Below are 22,860 nucleotides of genomic sequence, written 5' to 3'. Positions count from 1 at the left end.
ATATATATATATAAATAAAATCTTTGTATATGAATATCTTCCTGCATTAATTTTCAACACATTTCTCATTGTTTTTAGATTTTAGGTATGTAAAACTCAGGTTAATATATTTTATTTATTCTAGCTTGATTTTGATTCATTGAATTATCTTCAGCATTTCTAAGAATAAGAGTTAGGTTACAGAGAGGGGAAAAAACAGTGGAACTTTAAGGAGGAGTTGAGATCTTATATTCATTTATTAAAAAAAATCAGTCTTTCATTTTTCAACATAACTGAACACAAAATAACAAAGTTGTAATGTATGCTTAAAGTTTCAATCAACTGCATGAAAAATAGTAGCAAAAATTGAGTTAAAAGAAAGAGGTGGAATAAATAAAAAATATTTTAGAAAAATTTAGAATACTTTTTTTTTTAATTTCGTTCATCTGTGTCATAAGAGTATTAAAATCATGCATTTATTAATTTCTAAATATGACATAAAATGTGATCCCATGTTAGAGAAATACAGAACATAAATTTGTTTTTTGAATAGTTGTTTGTTCAGACAATAAGGATACTTGTAATTTTTTCGCTTTTATTTAATTTTTCTTTATAAATGTATTATGTATTAATTATTTTTATTTTAGAATTCTTCTTTCCAAGCACTAAAAGAATTTGTAATTTGAGGAAATGGGGTAATAAATCAATAACCTTAACATTACCATATTTTGAACATCTTAGACTTGATATTCGTCTTGAGACCCAGTGCTCGATATGTTAGGCAACATTTTGTACAACTTTATCCGTTAAAAAATTATTTTTTAAATTGTTTTCATTATAATGCCTTAAAGCGATTTTCTTCATAAACTATTAATTGTATCTACCTTTCTTGGTTGAATTTCTTAATTTCATCGTATCATTACATGAACCGTAAGAAATTTAGTTCAGATAACCTTTCGGTCAATTTTATCACATATAAATATTTTATTATTTAAGTCAAGTAAATTTTATTTAATAACCAAAATGTGAACAAATACACAATGAAAATATCATAGAATTTGTGAAAAATGCTGAAAATTAAGATTTTTCATTTCTTATATAAAAATCAAACATAACCATAAAAAGTTTAGTTTAATAAATTTTTTTTAATATAGAAGCTATATGTTTCTAAATAAAATTCTCATTTCCAGCTATTATTTAAAGCTCATGTCTCAGAAGGATATTGCAGAAACAGGAAATAAAATTTTCAAATAGCGTATAAAAATAATTTTTTTACCAACCATAGCAAGTTCTAATTTACTCCAAGAATAACTGAATGGATTATAGATATGAGCATTGATGTGTGTTTGAAAATTTAAATGATCAAATGATTAAATGATCAATAAAATTTTTTTTAGTAGTTTGTTTTTAACTAGCATTAGTAGTTTAAATTCTTCACAGTTAGAAGAAAAAAGAATGTAATTGGCAAATATTTTTTAATGAATTAGTTATCTGAAGCACTGATAATTCCATGTAATTCCATCACTGAGTTTTGATTTCGTTAAATAAGTTAGGCTGTAGTTAAAGTCATTTTAATTTAAAAATAAGTTGAATAAAATAATTATATCTTGGATCATTCATATATCTGATTTCAATAAAAAAGGTATGTTGATTCTACATGAAGAGCTGTATCATCATTTCTTTTGTAATTTTTTAAGTAAATTTTCTATCTGGACATTTAAAAATACTTGAATTTTATATACTATTTTACAAGCCAAAACTTTATGTCAAAAAAATTGTTATTAATTGAATGCAAGAGACAATCACTGGATAAAAGTGATCATAAAATAATAAAAGATTTCCAATGCACTATGAGTTTCCAATTAGTACTTGTTAGGTCAGAACCAATCAGGGATTGTTTTCAATTGAATCAATTAAAGAAGCATTTTGGTATAATTTAAATGTTTAATAATTAAATAAATAAACATTCATGAGAAAAAAAATTTAAAATTCAGGAAACATTTTTGAGTAAGTTAGAACTACAAAAGAGATGCTGTAATTAATTATCCATTGTTGAAGTAGTTTTTTGTATTGTATCATTGCTTAAGGCATTTGAGAATTCAAAACTTGTTATGATTTTTTCAAGTTTATTTAAACTTCATTAGAATAAAAATAACTGGCATACCTTGAAATCCAAGAATCAGGATACTTGTTACACTAGAATGTTTTTGGACCATTTAAATCATCTCAAAATGTAAGCAATAAAAAAACTGCATTAGGCCAAACTGTGTATAAACAGTTATGCTTCTTCACTTTGGATATTTGAACTAATACCTCCACCAACTAGAATTTACAGAAGTTAGGTTACCGAGGGAATTTTTTTGTGTAAAATTCCAGGACAAAGTCAACTCAGTACATTGTATTTTTTAGTGTTTAAGAATTCGTTTTTATTTCAATATGAACTTAATGACACATTGTAATTTATTTTAACTAACCTATTTTTTTTCAAAGCAAATAAAGGAAGTATGTTAGCAGTATTAAAGAATCTCTATTTGAAAGGAGGAATAAATTCTTTATTTGCTGGTGAGTAAAAACAAAGGGATTGAAGTTAATTTTTAATTTTTATTACTCTCATTTATGAAAGAAATTCTGCAATATTGGTAAATTTTAAAAATGAAAAATTGTTTTCAAAAAAAGTCAAAACCTTTTAATGATAAATACAATAAACAAATTTAAATTTTTCATTTTTGTGTTACAAAGGTAAAACAGTTCAAAACTTGAAATATGTATTCTGAATCTTCAATAATATACATATTTTGTTTTATGTTTATGTTGCATTGACTCTTTTTATTTTCAATGTAATCGTTTTCATAAATTTGATTCATAAATTGGATTCTTTCATCCATGTTTCCTTTGCTTTCAGTGTTGTAATATATAATATGAAAATGAATGGCATTCATTGAACTCATTTAATATAAGTGGTAAAGAGTCATTTAATATAATTAGAAATTTAAAAGAAATGTTTATTACATTGTCATGCATTTTATTTTAAATTTCTTTAGTACTGAGTTGTATAATACTTTTCTTTATGGTAATTAAAAAAAGGTTTTGATATTTAAGTTTTAACACTTCTATATTCACAAAACTTGATGTATACCAGGTTTCCATTCTCTTATCTATTTTTAATAGCTGTGTTTTTTTCCTAATGAAGTTTTCTCCGTGATTCAAAACTTTTTAAAGCATTGCAAAGCTATTATTAGGTTTTTATAGTAAACAAATTTATTAAACAGTATTGCTTGATGGCATTATTGTACTTTATTACCTGAGTAGTAAAACTTTTTAAAGCATTGCAAAGCTATTATTAGGTTTTTATAGTAAACAAATTTATTAAACATTATTGCTTGATGGCATTATTGTACTTTATTACCTGAGTAGTAATGATTTGCAACTTTTGATATAGTTCTAATTATTTTCTATTTTTCTTATAAAATAGGTTTAGTTCCAAGACTGATGAAAGTAGCTCCAGCATGTGCAATAATGATAACCTCATATGAAATGGGAAAAACCTATTTTTTGAAGAAAAAGAATAATACTGTTGATAAATGAATTTATGAAATGTTTCTTAAATAATAACAGAATAAGCAAAATAACATGTTAATTAAAGAATTGTTTGCTTTTATCTGAAAAAACTGTATTTTTTTAGTGACATCATTTATTTTATTAGATTTCACTATTTTTTTGTTCAGTTTTCCTTATATTTAATTATTAGATGACAGATTTTTAAAGGTGTCTAGAATCTATTCTCAAATAACTGTGTCAGAATTTAGATATGTAATAAATTAGAAACAACGAATGAAAAGTATAATATTTTTTATAATACATTCTATTTATAGTTTTCATGCATAAATTTTTTTATTAAAGGAAATGAAGTTTTATTGACATGATACAGTGTTTTCATCATAGAAAAGAAATGAGTGAGAATTTCTCACCCTTTCTCAAAAACAGGGTGAGATTTCAAGATGTTAAGTGAGATTTCTAAAAACTAAAAAAACACAAAAACTCGTGAAAAAAAATCATTTCTTTAATTATAATACATTTTAAACGTCTTCTATTTTTTAAAGCATTGAATATTTTTGGTGCATCATCATAGAAGATTTTGCCTTTACAAGGTATTTGTCCCTCTAACATTAATACATAAAAAATTTGAACGTCTTACATGAAGAAACCTTACCTACCGTAAGCACGTGGTTGCAGAGAAATGTGTTCTGAAAGGGGTTCCGTGGTTGTGTTCTGTTGTTCGAAAAGGTTCTGAACAATACTGGTAAATAGGGAAGCTAGATAACGGGGCAGATGTTGAAGATAGTGAAAGATCCAGGAAGGGAAGTGAAACTGATTTTATTCTAAATGGCGTAATTCGAAGCTTTTTCCAAAATGTGAGAAATTCGCGAAATTTGAAATTGATTTATGGAATGCGCGAATTTCTCGTCGTAATAACTTCTTAATGCGACAAAAGAAAAAAATATGCGAGATTCTCGCTTTCTCGCGCTGAGGTGAAAACACTGTGATATAATGATATTACTGCTGTAATATATTTACAACGTGTGAGACAGTCTTTCAGAGTGAACTTATATACAGTTTTTCAGTAAGACAGAACTGTATATAAGATCATTCTTTAAATTGTGTGCACATAGTCAATTATTTTTATTTGCAAAATGAAACCCTTTCTTTTAAACATTTTGTTATGATTTTCATGTTGCTTTTTAAAATATTTATATGGATTTAATTTCCATGACTGTTGGCTAATTTGTTGTTTCTGTAAAAAGGCTAAAATTACATTTTGGTTTGGTTGGTTTTTGTTATGCACAGCAAAGACTAAGGTGTCTTAATATATTGTTTTGATCTATATATTTTACTGTAATTACAAAAATATCGCCCTTGTAAATGCTATATATTTTTTTAACTGTAAATTTCTGATTCACACTAATCCATTTAAAAAGTTTCTTAAACCTAATTTTTTTTAACTATTTAGATAAAAGTAGGCTTTTATATCATCATTTAATGCTCCAAGTTATAGTGTGCAATCTCGTACTTTTTTGAAGTATTACATTGAGGCAGAGGTTTACACTAAATCATAACTTCTTCTATAAATTTCCGCAATGGTACTGCTATAGATATACAAATAGTATGTAGACAATAAATTGGTTTTCATTCAATTGTGATAAAACTCCTATCAGTATTCCTAAATTATAAATTTATAGTTGTAGTAAAATTTGTAGTTATATGTCATTCTTATCTCAAAAAATAGTAGGTGGTTCAGAAAAAAAGTTCAAGTATAAATTGTAAGGTGTAATCTTTTTTTTTGTATGAAAACACTTTGTGCACATTACAGGGCTTGGCTTCAAGGCCTGCTATCAGGCCTGTTAAAACATCTGTAAATAAAATTCTGAATTAAAATATGTCTAATTTTGTTCTTCATATTTTACAGAAATAATTTTTTAAAACGAATCCTCTTGAGAATTTTTAGTCTAGTCAGACCCTTTAACAAACTCACAAAATAAAATAATTGTATTACTAAAATAATTGTATGTTTTTCAGCTCTTTTTTTTCTCAAAAGAGCAAAACTATTGACTAAAAGCCTAACATGTTAATGTTGAAAAAAATGTGTAATAGTTTGACAAAAGTAATTTTAAATGGGATCTCATAAGACTTTGATCACAAGTTTTTTTATGATCAATAAAATCATGTATGTTTTATTATTTTGTTTGACAAATCGTTATGAAAATATATTTGATAATAAATAAAAATCTTTTATCATACATACTGATTTTTATATAGTGTTGGAATGTCATCCATTTAAAAATATTCGATAAGTTGGAGGTATTTAAATCTGCGGGAAAATTTTGCCCCCATTGATAACATGTCTCAAAACTAAATAAATAATCAGTAGTAGTTTAAAATAACTTAATGTATATTTGTATAAAGTATTTTTTTAAAGTAAATTAAGACATAAAAGGAAATAATGAATAAATATACTATATTGTAAGCACTGGTACTTATATTGAAAATAATAAAAAAAACAGCATACTATTTGAATTGCAAAATAATTTCTTTTCATGTCACTTTTTGCATAATTTCACATTTTAATGTAGAAGTCTATAATGTTTGATTATTTGTTCACCTTTTCAAATTGTATAGCACACCAAATTGTATTCTCAAAATGCCTTTTTTAACAGCTAATGTTGTACCTCTGTCAGACTGTTGTACCTCATTTAAAGCTTAGAGAGGATCCACAACATCATCATCATTGTTGTCTTCCATATGAACATGAATTCTGAGAAGATGGAACATGTTCATTAGAAACAGTTTCTGTTTCTTCTTCATATTCGATGAATTCTATAACTTCATCTTGCGTCATTTGAAGTTTTTTTGCATTCTTTGGGTTAAAAAACTTCATAGTCATAAATTACAGTCTCTGTGTCCCAGTCATCTTCCTTTCTTTGTTTGATAAATCTTGCTTTCCTGAATCTTTTTTATGACAGAAGATGAAATGGGTGAGGTTAGTTTTTACTGGGAATAACACCCTGAAAAAGTGAGGTGTGATGTAGGTCATTATATCGTAAACCCAAACCCCCCTGCTGACCTTACTCTTTTGACACTCACAGAGAGCGATGATAAAATTCAAAGACTTTTTTTCATAGAATGGTGTCTTCCACTCAATAAGATTTAACCTCTATTACAATTCAGCAGAAGGTGTTCTGCAGGTAAATATCTAAAAAGGAAATGAGTAAGTCTCAAAGGAAATTAGCGCTGCTGGAAATGACAGAATTTTTTATTTTATTTGGGTGAGCTATTTCAGATTGTCTGTACCATATTTAAGATTAATCTAAAAACTACTCTTATTTAATTTATTGGTATTTTTTTTACAAAAATATTTGTAAAACCTTATCAGTACTTATTGCATGAGGAAAATATTTGATTAAGTGGGGCTCTTTGTTACATCTATAGGAAAATGCTCGGTTCCAGAAAGTTTGATTCTTATAAGTGTGGTATTCATTTTTCTGTTATTATGTTACAGTCACACTGATATTTGTTAGCAATGAAATGATGAGGTAAGAAATTTTTTAACTATACAGATCTCCCATTGCAAAATGATGTTACTTTAAAAATCAAATATATTTGTAGTTTGGACTTTTTGTTAATATGAGGTTTCGATTTCTTTTGTCGCAGAAAAGAAAAGAAAATCCAATTTTTCTAAAGTACAAATAATTTAAATTATCAAATATAACACTTATTATAATGAATTACTAAGTAATTCAAAGCAATTAATTCTACTAATTATTAATTTTTGAAGTCTAGTTTTATCTCGATTTTCTTGTCTTGACTCAACCTATTTGCTGAAATGTGAAATTTAGAAATTTTCAAATTAAGAGTTAATCATTTCTTGCATGTGTTGATGAAATTATGTCTGTTGTTTTATGTTTAATTAATTTCTTACATCATAATGCTTTCCTATCAAATGTCTTCTTATTGTTTTAAATAAAATGAGACATATGTTTTATATTTAAAAAAGTAAATGCAAAAATAAGTTATACATTCGTTTGAGGAATCTTGATGCTTTTTTTCTGAATGTTTTAAACATTGAATAGTCCACATACATTTAACAGTGTATATTTAAGGAAAGTGAAGCTTATGTTTTTAATTTGAAACTAATTTAACATAAAATAAAAATATATTTTGTTATTTATAAAACAATGAATAAAACTAAAAATTTGTAGTACAAGCAGTTCTATTTGCAATTTTGAGTTTTACAATTATTCAGTTCTAAAGATGATCAGCACTGTTTCTGCATGTGTGAATTGTTTCTTTCCTGTTGTTCTATTACTTGCAACTGAAGTTTCAACGATAAAATATTTAAATTGATCCTTTTGATAATCTTATCATTTAACAGGCTTTAAAAATAACCCTGCTTAATGGTCTTGGTCTAAGCCTGTAAAGTTTTATGTATGTTTTTTTTTCTTTTTGTGAACTATATAAATCTATAAATATCTTATTACCGATGCCAGACTGTGATACTTAAAAGGAGATAGAGACAATCTAGAGTAAAATCCTTTATTCAGGGTTCAAAACTGTACATGAAATATGTGCAAAAGCTGTATAAAATGTCTAAAATTTTCATTGTACACGTGCATTGAAGTGCAGGGTCATTAGCTTGGTCCCAGTTTCTTAGCCATCAATTTTCATTTTTTCCTTACACATTCCATAATATAAGGAAAATATAATAGCAAATAAAATAGCATAAGCATCTTGTTCAAAGGGATATATACCTTTCTCGAGGATTCACTTGTTATTATTTATTTAATGTTTATTTTGAAATTATAACACCAAAGATACATGATGTATAATAGAGTTGAGAAGTTTAAAGTACTTCAAATATAAGTACAAAAAATATACTTACATGTGTTTAAAAACGTTTCTAAATTTGAAAACACATTCTTCTTGGTTCAAAAATCTTAGCCTTAAATAATGCAATTCCTTTTTATTTGTTTTTCAAATTTTGACAAGTTACAAGTAATGATTATAATCTCAAATAATGATCAGTTTTGTTTCTCTTTCTTTTTGTACTTTTAAAATGAATTCGAAAACTAGATAACATCATATCTTGAAGCATTTAACATTTTTCTTTTTGTACAACTCCAGGAGGAGATATTCGCAATACCTGAGTCGGGTTATATTTTTCAGTGCTATGATACATTGCCTTTAAATTTGTTTTCAACATAACATCTTTTTAAAGGTTTTCAAATACTAACACTTTTTCTTAAAGCTAACAATATATTATTTTTCTCACAAAAATTCTTAAAATTTACTTATTTTTAAGCTCGAGAAAGGCATATTTCCCCCTAATTTGTACTGTTACAAGTCTGTACATGATGAAAATTTTTTTTTCATTCAAAAATGAAATCTTTGATGCTTTTTGAAAAAAAAAGTTATTAAAGCATGTAAATATTATAGATTTTAAAACTTGAAATTAAAAATTAGTTTAAAATGATCAATAGTGAAAAAAAACAGGAAATATTTGGAAATATATTTCAGTACATAGGGTGTTTCATATTATTTTTCTAATAAGTTTTATTTATTTATTCAAAATCAAAAAAGTAGGATTTAAGTGGTCTTATTTTTTATCTCTATAACCATTTACAAAATGTTATGGTTATAGAGTTTAAAAATAAGATTACTCATAATAAGATTACTCATAATACTAAATCAAATATATTGTTTTGAACCAATTATTTCATATTTAATAAAGGCTCTATTTTTCTCATCGTTTTGTACCACATTTTTGTTTTTTAAACACATTTTTATCTATTGATAGATAACTTAAAATGTAGGAAATATTTGTACTGAAACTTTCCTAAATATATTTTTATAATTTAATTCAAAATATATTTACAGCTTACAAACACAGTGAAAGTTCTTTTAAATTATTTTATTAGTTATTAAGCGATTTTTATCCTGTAAACTGGTCTCTCTATTTGTAATCTGCATTTTTGACATTGTATTCATAAATTCACATCTGTTGACGTGTTTGGTTGCATGCAGAACAATATTTTCATGCAAATTCCTTGTCTTAGCTAGTGTTACTTTGCTTAGGAAGGGCAAGAAGTGTAACAAAATTATAAGAAAAATTGATTAAAATAAAGTACTATATTTCACTATTTAATACATTAATTCAAATTTCTATGATATCAATTTAAGTTAATCAAAATCTTACTGCTAAACATGCAATTTTTTACAACTCATTCATTTTGAACTTTTATTCAATATAGTTTACATATCACTTCCAATTACTAAAAAAAGGTAAATTAAATTTGCCAGGGCTATAAGACTATAGTAAGTACTCTTTACTATAGTAAAGAGTTTTGAACCTGTTCTTATTTGCTTTTAATGTTTGAAACGTGAATTTGCTTTTTTTAGAATAAAAATATTGTTTTAATGTTTAAATATGCTATAAAAATATTGAAGCATTAATGTTACAAGTTCAGAAATAATAAAATACATTTTTTCAAAGCTATTGTTTTTTACATAGTGAAGACAATTTTTGAACATCTGAGAACAGTGCACCCAAACAGTATAGGCCTGTGTATGTCAGTTATTACAGACAGAATTTACTTTCTAAACTTTTCAAGTTATCCTTGGTATGTTTTATATTTTAATTGCAAAAAATTTGATAATAATAAACATTAGTCTTTAATGAATCTAATAAACATTAGTCTTTAATGAATCTAATAAACATTAATCTTTAATGAATCCAATCTCATGGTTCAAATTCATATCAGAGATATAAAGAAGTGATCAATAAAGGCTCACTCATTCAGCTCTTTTGTTTTTGTTTAAATTTCCATGAGCACCGTGAAGCTTGTGAACCAAATTTTGGAATATTTTATAATACATGTAATTTTTCATTACATTATAGTTGTAATATGCCCTTTTGTATATTCAGTTATCATTGTAAGATTTTAAGGATATCCATTAAAACTTCTTATAAATTCAGTAATACAGTCAGATGGATAAATTCACTCTGTTTCAAAATTTACGGTCTTAAATTTCGAATAGACTGAGAAAATGATATAAAAGCTATAATATAATAGTTTTCACATATGACTGAAATGAAAACTACTGAAACTTTTATTCATACAATTTTGACTGGAAGAAATAAGCAACAACAGCATAGCAAAGTATTATAAAAATGTTTTAAAGCGGGGACTTAAAGTCCCCTCTCTTTATTTCTATGTGTAGTTCAGTTAGTTTCCCTGTTTATAGAATGACAATCGCTTAATATGTAACACCTTGTGCTTGGTGTTTTGTTTCAAAATCAATAATGATCCCTATAATGCTTTGTCAATTATTTTTATTTTTTCAAATGTTAAAAAGCCCTAAGCCATTATGTACAGAAAATTTTCTAGCAATTATACATATTTTACTTGTGTTTCCTGAGATATCAGACATTAAGAAGGATTTAAAAATTTAATTTGAATTAAGAAAAAAAAAAAAAAGGAAATGTCTAATCAAAAATATTACCATCATATGCATTAGAATTTTATTTGAGACCAAATTATTATTTTTTAATTTGCCATCAGTTTTTAGGTTTTTGTGAGCATTATAGGAATCATTTTATTGCTCAATCAGCAAAATGCTTTTTATCATTACTACATGTTAACATTTTTGGATTAATTCAAGTATTCATTCTTTCAATATTTAAAATCATGCTGGCTTACATTATTCATAATACAGTCTGAAGATTTGAAAATAGCTCAATATTAGGTTTAAAAAATAAACAGGAAATTGAAATTAACTAATTATATTTATGTATGTCAACACTTAAATTACATTTGTTGCAAGTAGAGAAAACAATTATTTATGAAAGATGCGTGGGTAGTGAATATTTTATTATTCCTCTTGGAAGAAACAAACCTTCCTTTGCACCATAAGATTTAAGGCCAGAGAAAATCATGAAAAATATAATATTACGTAAATCTTTATATTTATTATCAAAACAAGTATGATTTTAATAATGACTATTAAGACTACAAAAATATTTATAACACCAAGTTCTAGCACTTACTCAATTTTTATTAAGCCCCTAGCATCAATTTTATATTTCTATTAAAATTAAAAATAAATTTAACCAAATGACATTGAAATATGGATAAAATTAAATTGTTTATTCAGTTTTTATTAAGTTTGCTAGCAAAATAAATGTATGTTCTATGTTTAAATATGGTTTTCACCTGTTTATTTGAAGTACATCAAAACTGAATGTTTGAATTGGAAACTATCGAATAAAACTTTTTATTACTGAATGTACTTATTTAAATATATCATTAAATATGTATGACAAATTAATAATAATCAAACTACTGATATAATACTAATCATTTGTTTATTTTGACTAGAAAAATATTGTTATCTTCCATAGTATTTTGATATGGTTTAACAAACATTTTACATGATCTTATTTGTCATCCACCTCCCTCTTTTCCTGGTTCAAGCACTCGTAGTTATCAGCACATCCGATAGCTAATGATCATGAAAGAACTTCTCTACAATGGGTACAATTTTTTTTACAAATCCTTCTTTCAACAACAAGACTGTGAATTTTTTTATCTCAAGTGCTCTCAACCTTTTTATTGATATCTATTGAGTTAAAGACATATATGTATATATTTGTAAGGAGAAAATATTTGTTTCAAAATTGTGTTACAGAATTGGAGCTATCCACTCTGTGACTCAGTTACATTTTGATCTAAACACTGCTTTAAGAAAATAAAACAAAATTGTTATGTGCCTCCTCTGCTAGAAAAAGTAATAAATCTAGCTAACAATTCTACTTACAATACTCAATATTTAAAAGTTCAAGGCATTATGCACCATCAAAACGTATGTACTGATATTGAATTAAGCTATAAGGCATTCTAGAATCACTAAAGTGCTTAAAAGATATTTATTCAATTTTCAAGAAATGGCACCTTTATACAGTTTAGTCTTTAAATTTTTTCCTTGGAACAGGAATCCATAGTAATAATTTTGACAGCAATTATGTGACAGTTTATATAAACAAATGGTAACACTATAAAGGTGAATAATTGTTATTCCGTGTCACGAGAATATGAAAATAGCGGATGATAAACGGTTTTTCAAATTGTCCGTGAAAATATCGAAGTTTGAATATTCACATATTTTGTAGTAGTATGTAAACAGGAAGATAGCGACTAAGCTGCCTTAATTCATTAGTTTGATTTATGCATTTATAATATCGTATTTTTTCAGCGCTCTTTGTGACATTTATTAATGTCCTTTTCTGCTTAATTTTAAAAGAAATGTGAAATGTCAATAGTTTTATTAACGCTGGATGAGTTTAACAAGCCTAAGTTAAAGTGATGTGCTCAATGAGAAAACACAACATTCGTATAAAAAAAACTTTTTTTTTTTTTAGTTAAAAAAAGGAATATAACTACTGTTTCAGAAATTTTTTCTTGTCATGCAACCTACATAAGTTGTTTATATTTGTTTCATTAGTTGACCAATTGGTTATTAAATATGTATTTTAACAGGGTTTAATTGTTGTTACACTGTGTTATTTTAATAGTAATTGACAAATCTAAAATATTTCGAATGAAACTTTTTTCGTTTAAGATTGAATCTAAGATAACAATGGTCCCAGTGATATGAAAAGCATGGCATGTGCTGCGAACAGACACGACGGCTGAAGCTTTTTCTCTTTGGGCTCACGTGTATAAGGACTGGAAACAAGGTCGTGTTTCTTTTGTCACAAAATTGAGACATACTGAGTTTCAATGAACTGCAACTTTAAAAAATGCGGACGTTTAACACGAAAATTCAGAGCCGGTTTTCAGCATGATGCGGTTTAAGAGATAGTAATTTGTTTTTAATAAAGTTTGTAATAAAAATTTCATTTTAGTGAATAGTAAAGCTCCAAAAATAGAAGGTAACATCGAATAAGGTATCTGATCTAACTACCATCAAATCTTTACTCTTGACGGTCTTATTTTTTGGACTTGCATGCAAGAATAATACGCACGCATCAAGGGCAAGTTTGGTTTTCCTTTGTCATAGAGTTTAAATAAATAACATTACATAATATGAAATTGCTTTTAACTTAAAATAAAATTTTCAAGGAATTATAATCAAATAGTTAAATTATATGAATGTCAATATTGAATTATATAGATAGGCAAATATCTTCTATAATATTATATTAACAGTGATATATCAGTCTTTACTGAACTATTTTGCTCTAAGAAATTTGCTTCAAAAAAACGCTGCTAAATAATTCTACTGAAATTTGTTCCTTGCTCATAAAGGGGTAAATGATAAAATATAACATATACACTTTTGGCTGAACTGAAGAGATAGAAAAAAGAGCCTTTGTTTGATTGACAAACCTCGGCGGTCCATTTCTATCCAGCCTCAGAGTAAGCAAGTCATAGTGTCTACACTTTTTTCTTTGGTTAGATGAAACAATTAAGGTGAATATTACGTGAACCAAAATAGATAAGAATATTTCATTCAAACTCTAGCAGAGGAATTGGAGTTATTGGGTTTATTGGCATTCTTGCTGTTAGCAACAATAACAGTTGGTGAACCAGGTCCATTTGCTGGGGCGTCTGATCCAGCTCTAATGATACCTTTCTCAGACAAATCCTGCAGATATAAATAGGTTTAGATACTTATTCTATTCTTTAACAATTAGCATAATAGTTCTTAAAAATATAAAAATATTTGACGAGTTTCAGTATTTCACATAAACAATAATAATCTTTAAAAAATAGTTGTTTTACTCCATAGATGTATTTTATTTACATTGTTATCTACCAACGAATGCTGGTTGTCCTCTGCTCATGTAATTCTTCTTACTCTGCAAGCTTACATTAAATTAATTTCATTTAATTTTGTAAAAATATATCTGTAATATGAACACGATTTAGTACTTCATACAAAAAGTAATACCACAGATCCTTGATTATCCGAAACCCGATCATACGACACTTTGGTTATTAGACATCCCTTCCGACGAGCAATGTAACATTCCCAACACACGTTTCGCCATCATTACAGATGATGTGTTTTTGGTCTTCGTGCAACTAAATACCGCATTCAATTCAATTACTGTTTTGACGACGAATTCGAAATTTTGCTGCTAGAAAATAACAGAAAAACAAGGAAAAAAATGTATCAATGATTTTTTTTCATAAAGTGAGTGTTTATTTAAACTTCATACTGATTGCTAATGGATAACTAATGCACAAATTTTTATTTTGTGAAGAAGCTAAGTTAACTATTAAACGATCATAATGCGCAAAGCGTCCTAATGAAATCCTCTTTTTTTTGCTCTGAATATAAATAATAACCGGTTCTGAAACGTGTGAAGTTGTATTTCTTTTCTCAAACATACACAAAGCAGAGCTTGTGGAACCGGGTAAACCTCTTTCCCTGCTTTAGAGAATGCCTTACCTATGTCTACCTCTTAAAATGCTATCCAATGATACCTAACTCGATCCTTCACCCCAATTCCCTGATAGCAACTTTGAAATCTTAAACATGAATCCCTATTTCTTATTTGCAGATTCGTATATATATATGCAATATTACTTATAAATTGAGTTACCGTTTTGTGAGTCTTGTGAGCAAGAGAATCTTTTTTTTCACCATTGGTTTTACGGTTCTTTTGGCTTAACTCAGGGCTTGTGGCTTGACTTCCTGAAACACATATTACATGCACGATACTTTATTTTGGTAATTTAAAAGAATTTAAAGCAATGGAAATAAATAGATAAATGTATGTGGGTGATAATATAGATCAAAAAAAATTTTTTTTTGTCTAACTTATAATTCAAAGAAATTTTACAGCTTAACTTTGGGATTCTATTAGTTGCATGATTGATTTCTTTTATCTTCTTCTATTTTTTCTGAACGTTTTGAGATGTATTTGCTCCTACTACAATTTCTCCTCTTAAATTGTTTTGTAAATAAAAAAGTATTATTTTTTTCGAATCTGATTTTGCTGATTAGCTAAGGAAACGCTCTAAACTTAAATGAATGTGCTGTTCTAACATCCTGTAATCAAACTCGCCTAAACAATAGATATTATAAATATTAAAAAAGTGAACTAGATTATATTTGTCCAATATTATTGTTTTTATTATTGATTTTGTTTTGTGTTGTAGTTGATGTAATATTTTAAATGAGTCAGCATATGATAAAATTATTAATTATAATAATTAGTAACTGTGATTTTAAATAAAACTTTAAGTAAATTTTCATTCCAAAAATTTCTCTAATGTTTCGTTGCTTATATTTCAATTTACTTTTTTCCAAAATGCATTGTTTTTGTACAATGGCTAGTTAGAGGATTTGTTTACTGTAGAAAAATGTTCAAATTAAATGTGCTTTTTCAGCGCAGAAGATCTTACTATATTAACTGATTCAACATAACCTTACACAGTATATAACATAACTCACAACAGTAGTAACATATCAAACAGCAGTATTCAAACGCGTATATGGTTTCTTACAGAAGAACTGCTTACATTATTTTGTAGTATTTTGTACATGTAATTTGATGTATGAATCGCTTTTACTACTAATTTTCATTCCCTGAACTTGAATGAACCCCTGAAATTTTGATTTATTATTTTTTGGCAAATATATAATTGCTTTCATAATTTTGTTTTTGTTCAATAAAATTACTTACGAATAGATTTTATTATAATTCCATGGTCCTTAGAAGTAATTACAGAACATGACTCTACTGCTGTTGTTGTAACTAGGGATTGGATTATTCGAAATCAGTAAACCCGAAATATGAAAGCTGAAGAAAAATGGAATTTTTTTCAAGGAAAAGCCATTATTCATTGTTTATTTTATACTAATATAGTAATATTAAGTAGTTATGTGCTTTATTGAGTACACTCCAGATTTTTCAATGTATTTTTAATAGAGAGTATTAAACATTGTTTTCGATTCTAAAGGTATAATGCTGGTATAAAGCGTAAAATAGCGAAAAATATAACACTTCAAATCGTCATACGATGTAAGAAAAATATGTCTTTACCAAGAAAATAGCTGTCTACCGCCAGGGAGGTTTTGTGTTTGGTTCAAGTCTCGGGCAATATGCAATTTATAAACCAACCGTAGTCAGTATTCAACCATGGATCTTCGCAATGGAAAATATGTAAGCTATACACAAAGCCGGACTGGGAAGGCCCCTTGAAACAATGAAATGTCCACAAATTTTTGGAAATGTTAACAAAGTGTTATTAATTTCGTTTCGTAAATTGATTTTCAATATTTGAAATATTCTTTAATGAGCTAAATATTTTATATTTAATTTTAAAGTTCTTACTTTTTAATCGACCTAGTTTATTTTAGAATTTATTGTAAAAAATTAGTTTTTTTTAACCTTAATTTAATTATTATCAGCAAAGTATGTAACAGGAAGCTATTTTGTTGTTTCCAGAAATATATTTATTTTTCTTAATCTTTGACTGTCGAAGCAGTTTAAAACATCATTTAAACTTGTGTAACCCAAGCAAATTCTGAACGTGTTTTGTTTATATTCAATCAATATTTTAAAACAAAAATGTTTGTCATAAATTTTCCACTGAGAGGTGCATTTCAACTTTTAAGAACTGATACTTGAAGACAAATTTTTGTAAAAAAAAATGTAGACAATAAAACCAATGATCTCTCAGGACAGCAAAAAATATTGAAATGCATGCATTTGTTATGAGTGTTATGAGATATTAGCATTTAAGTAACTACTTTTTATTACATAACCAACTTAAAATCAGCAAAAATCAGTTGATTTTTGTTCAACTTCTTTCATTATTTCGGGATGTTGCAGCAATTTACGAAACACATTTCTAAAGTTTTAGATGAAAACAGCTTAGAAACTGTTTTCAACTTTAAAACAGCTTTTAGCTGCACAAGAGTCATAATCATTGATAATACATCTATAAGTCTATTGAAATTCATTGAAATATCATTTCACCTAGAAGTATTTTTCCTTCTTCCACTTTAAGAGGGGAGGAGATTCTAAGGATCCCTTGGTTTAAAATATTTTGCAGGTGGGGCCTGGGTTTGTATAATAAAAAGTCTATAAACTCTTAATTTTATGTATATTATGCCGCAATTGTACGCATGTTTTTTTTTGTTTCATTATTCATCACTGCGAAGTTGAAGTATAACTTTGCGTAGTCTGGCATTTCGAATACTACGTAACGGGAACAGCTCGGTGCATTATGCCATACCACAAAAACAACTTATAGGGCAAGCAACATGCTCAGACGTAACAGAGCATCATACGTACAACGATCCAGTGCAAGCGCGCAAGAAACAAAGTGACAGTCAGGAGATGCATCACTTGTGACTCGGTTGTTGGACAACTCTACACGAATGGTTATGTACGCTGACTCCCGTCAACTGCCATTTTATTATTTTTTTCTATCTCAAAATATGTTAGCAGATTTAAATTACATGGATGATATAAATGTATTCTCAAAGAAATATCTTAATTAATAGTGTACTGTTTATAAATAATGCAAAAATGCAGAACAAACCTACAATAAATGAAAAGAGAACACTCAGCATATCCTCCACAACCCCAGTAGTGGCTGGATGGAGAGAAACGTGAAAACTAGTTTCAAAAACTTTTGCTGCTGTGCCTCTAAATATTGCTTTTCCCTTTATACACAGGGACCACACCAAGCCCCAAGGAATCTGTTTAAATTATGCCTATCGAAGGTAGCCTTATCCTCTTATGTATATTTTTTGCTTCAAAGTACAAATAAATGAAATATAACCAAGTTAAGTACAAGCAGAAACAAAAATCAAAGGGAAATGAGTTAAGGGCTAAACTAGATAAAAGTTCTTTAGCCTCTTAATAATGAGAATAAATAGTTCTTTTCCTCAGGTGGTCAGAGGACCAAGTCGCTGCAGCACACCCGAGATAAGCATACAGATTATTCACGATCTTAAGTCGATAAAGGTGAGCATAGAGGCAATTATGTTTGGTCATCATTTGAAAAGCAGTGACTGCTCGATATCTGGGATAGTCCGGCAGATTAATGAGGAAGGATTACATTAGAGCTTTTCTGTTGTTTTTTTCTTCCTTTATCTTGAATACTTGCATATCTTTAAGGCCAAATTGATCTTCGAAGCAACAGATTCATGACAAACTTCCCCCGAAGAGACTGGTTGGACTTTTTCTAGCTAACTTATCTGCGATCTCATTTCCAAGGATACCACAGTGGAATGAGATCCACTACAAGACAACTGTTTTGTGCTTTTCGTGGAGTTTTTGAAGGACAAAATTGACATTGTTGTACAATACGCAAAATAAAAAACGGATCACCCTGAAAACTTGAACATTGATCTAATGATCGGATCTTCACGTCAGTGGCGTAGCGAGCTAAACTCGCGCCCGGGGCACAATACCCTTTTAGCGCCCCCCCCATTCGAAAACCATATAATACGAGCATTATATGTAAAATATACTCGCAAATAAATAAATAAACAAAGTAAAATAAATAAAGTCATAGACTCAAGCTAGGCTTTAAATTTGAGACAAAAAATGTAGTTGAGAGAACAAGACTAGATTTTGAAATGTATATGATCATCTAGAATTAGTTCAAAAGATACCTATTATTTATTTTACATATTTATAAAGAAATATTTTAAAAACACGCAGTTTTAAAACAATAAAAAAGTAAATATTTATTATCTCTAAGGAGATACATATATTTAATAATCATATGATTATAATACATTAATAAAACTAATTACTATGTCTAAATTTTCCGTGCTTTTGATGAAGCAAATGTATCAATAATATCATCAAAATTGATCATTTAAAATTTTTCTCTTTCCACACTTAAAAATGCTAGGTCACTTAGGCGATCTGTCAAAATTAATTTTAATTTGCTGAATGAACGTTCGCAGCTAGCAATTGATACTGAGATAGTCAGGAGTATTTGAAATGCCGCTCTCAGATTTGGAAAAACATCTTCTCCATTCGAGATTGATTATAAAAGTAAGAAATTCTAATGGAGTTTTAGGTTTAATTTCTTTTCTACTGCGGAGTAACATTTTGCTGTCACATATTTTGATAAAAAGTTCTATTACATTGAAATCTGTATTATAAAATTCACCCAGATTTTTAAAATTTTTTTTCAAGGTCGTTATCAACATTATCCTTGTTTAATAAATTTTCAACGTCTAGTAGAAATCCAAATTTGAAATTAAGGTCACTTAATCGTGTACACATTTCTTGTTGGAGACGATCAAGAGTGCTTTTCATAACGCGAGAAATTTCACTTTCTGCGGAAAGACCACCATAGCCAATTCTCCAGGCACGTATTGTTGTATCCATATCCCATTTTTCACAAAGAGACTCTGCTTTTTCTATTGCCTCTTTACAGAGCTTGTCTCAAATTTCGGCTAGTTCAGTCGCTAATGATTCAAGATCATGGAACACTTCTCTAAAATTCATTCTAGGATCTTGTAATCTGAGCTGCACACGATCAATCCTTCTTAAGATTTCATACCAGAAATGAACTAAAGTTATAAAACTAAAGGTTAGTATATTTTGCAACAGAATTGTAGCTTCACTTCTGTTGTCACTTGTAGTGGTAGTGTGCTCTGCTAATTTTTCTATTAGTTCTTTTATATTCTCTAGCCCATAGATGATAACGATAACCGCTTGTATTCTGGCGCTCCATCGCGTTTCAGATGTGTGACCTGCCATCACGGCAGCATTATCGTAACATTGTGATCTGCAGTTTGTTAATGAAATTTCATCGTAATTTAATTTCTCTAAAATTGTATTTTCGATCGAGGCTGCATCTTTAGCATGTATTTCAATAAAACTCAAAAAAGATTCTTTGATGGAAACTTTTTTATTGATAAAATCAGCATCTACATACCTAGCGACTTGGGACATTTGTTCTCGATGAGAGATATCAGGAGTTGAATCAAACAAAAGTCCATAATATTTATTTCTTTTGATATCGTTTATTAGTTGATTTCGAACTGTAGATGCCAGAAGATGAATGAATTCATTTTGAATCTGTGGTGACAAATATGAGAACAACAAATTTTTCTGTTAACAAATTTTTTCATACTCTATTCACTTAATAATAGAATCGTCGAGTAGATGTAGTAAGTAATCTTATTTGATTTATTACTTACCAAGAATGCCTTGAACTTGAAAGGTAGTAACATAGTGAAATATACAATATAATTTATGCTGACATTAAACTTATATATAACATTTAATATTTAATAACATTTCATTTTTATTCTAAGCAGAGCGCGATGACAAGGACGTGAATTAAATATTGAAATATATTTAATATGAATATGAATTTAATATAATATTTAATATGAATTAAATATTAAATATTATGAATAATATTTATGAATTAACATTTATTATATTACACTGGCACTAATTTAAAATATATTTTCCAGAAATCAATTATAATAAAAAAAAATTATCCAGCAATTTTTTGTTTTACGGACCATTTGGCGCCCCTTTGTGAGTAGCGCCCGGGGCATGATGCCCCCCCTTGCCCACCCCTCGCTACGCCACTGCTTCACGTTCTAGGACTCAATCTTAATGGTTCGAGGGGATGATCTCAAATATAATTAATAGTATAGACGACATTTTAAGTTACGAAATCAGACACAAAAACGTACTTTCTCAGAATAAACGTACTTTTTCCCAGACGAATTCGGATTTCTGACCCCCCAAAAATTTAGGGAGTAACCACAATTTGGGAAATATGGTCCCAATAGTTTGGTCAGGAGAGCGGTCTAAAGTTTGGACCCCTTAATGTTAATTTTACTTTTTACGTATTTCACTGTATCTCGAGAATTTACTGCTACTATTTTATACTTTACTATTTTTTATTATTTTATTTTATAATAGTCGAAAAAAATTTGATTTGTAAGGTATTTAACTTTTTGCATCATTATATAGAATAACAAAGTCCAAATACGTGGCAAAATACAAAGTTTGAGCAAGATCCATCGAAGAGTTACTGAGGAATTATATTTTAAAAATACGACTTATTCAAAATTCGATTTTTCAGAAACTATTCGCCTGATTTTGCACATATTTCGTATTTTGCCATTTAAAATTGCATTCGTAAAAAGGATGTAATATAATTTATGCCTCTTAATTCAAAACTTTTTCGACTATTATTAAGTAAAAAATAATAAATATCTACTAAAAGTTATTTTTTTAATATAATTATCTTTAGATAAACTCAAATTTTATAATTGTGTGCAAAATTCGCTTCAGTTCGCTTGTTCTCGAGATACGGTGAAATACGCAGAAAGTAAAATTAACATTAAGGGGTCCAAACTTTGGACTACTCCTCTGGCCAAACTATTGGAACCATATTTTTCAGATTTCAGCAATCCCTATATTTTGGAGGTCAAGAATTCGAATGTAACCGCTTATTACGCAAAAAAGTTACATATTTGGTCAATAAATATGACTAAAAGATATGACAAATATGAAAAAATCTTTGTTTATACAATTGTAGCCTGTGTTTTAATTTTGTTAACTCGACCATTTTGTTAACTCTAAAATGTCTGAGCTAAAAAGTTAAATAAAAAAAAAAATCAAATTCAAACTCGAAAAATAGTTCTGAAATCAGTCTTCGATTATCCTATCGCTTTATCATCAAATAGTTTATAATAAAAAAAACCCTGGAATTCAGTAATTATTTAGAAAATTGAATGGAAACGTTACCTTTGAACTTTAATCCTATGTTACAATAAAAGAGCTATGCACAGTGTTTCTCTATAAAAAATTGACCATGTCTTCAAGAACATCACCATATTTCAACTTTGTAATCACAAATGAAGCAAATAAAATTTCTCTCTGTTTTTCGCTTTATGTCTTAGATAATTTAATAAAGATAATAAAGCTACTGCACATAATACAACTACAATTACGATCTTGCAGTTTCACTGGCTCTCATCTTCTGTTTAATCACGCGACATCTTTTTTATCAGAATTCAAGAGAAAGGACTAAGAAATGGCAGTAAAAAGAAGGTGCTGAAAATATCGATTTTTCATAGAAAATAATTTGGTAGCCTTTTTGGTTGTCTCATAAAAGAGATACGTGAAATGAACTTCCTCATAAAAATTCTTTTCTTCAAAGACCTCTACTCATCTTTTCAGTTTTCTGAATAAATAAGTTACAATATATATATTTCTAAATCGTGTTTTATGAGGATCATCTTTTTACCAACAACGGGAACTCTGCTATATATATATATATATATATATATATATATATCTATGACCAT

The 22,860-nt window shown here is 27.9% G+C and overlaps 2 protein-coding genes across 4 annotated transcripts in view; one reads left to right on the top strand and one right to left on the bottom strand.

Annotated features, from left to right (window-relative positions):
• LOC107443699 (solute carrier family 25 protein Shawn) overlaps positions 1-10,023 on the top strand; it is a 51,754-nt gene extending 41,731 nt beyond the window's left edge. For 2 of the 3 annotated variants that reach the window (XM_043042115.2, XM_071187784.1), the window contains exons 9-10: positions 2,470-2,541; positions 3,452-10,023. In XM_043042115.2, the coding sequence (XP_042898049.1) occupies positions 2,470-2,541; positions 3,452-3,564 (185 nt within the window). In that variant the 3' untranslated portion in view covers positions 3,565-10,023. The remainder of the gene's footprint in view (positions 1-2,469; positions 2,542-3,451) is intronic. The other variant, XM_016057649.4, reaches the window with a different exon arrangement.
• The window catches only part of LOC107443692 (uncharacterized), a 121,916-nt gene continuing 107,109 nt past the window's right edge, over positions 8,054-22,860 (bottom strand). Inside the window, exons 5-6 of the mRNA XM_016057639.3 lie at positions 15,143-15,234; positions 8,054-14,178 (exon numbers count right to left, since the gene is read on the bottom strand). Coding sequence (XP_015913125.1) covers positions 14,044-14,178; positions 15,143-15,234 — 227 coding nt within the window. The 3' untranslated portion in view covers positions 8,054-14,043. The remainder of the gene's footprint in view (positions 14,179-15,142; positions 15,235-22,860) is intronic.

This window comes from Parasteatoda tepidariorum, chromosome X1 (assembly GCF_043381705.1).
Source record: "Parasteatoda tepidariorum isolate YZ-2023 chromosome X1, CAS_Ptep_4.0, whole genome shotgun sequence".
In the NCBI taxonomy this organism is placed as follows: Eukaryota; Metazoa; Arthropoda; class Arachnida; order Araneae; family Theridiidae; genus Parasteatoda; species Parasteatoda tepidariorum.
This window is presented reverse-complemented; position numbering and strand designations above follow the sequence as displayed.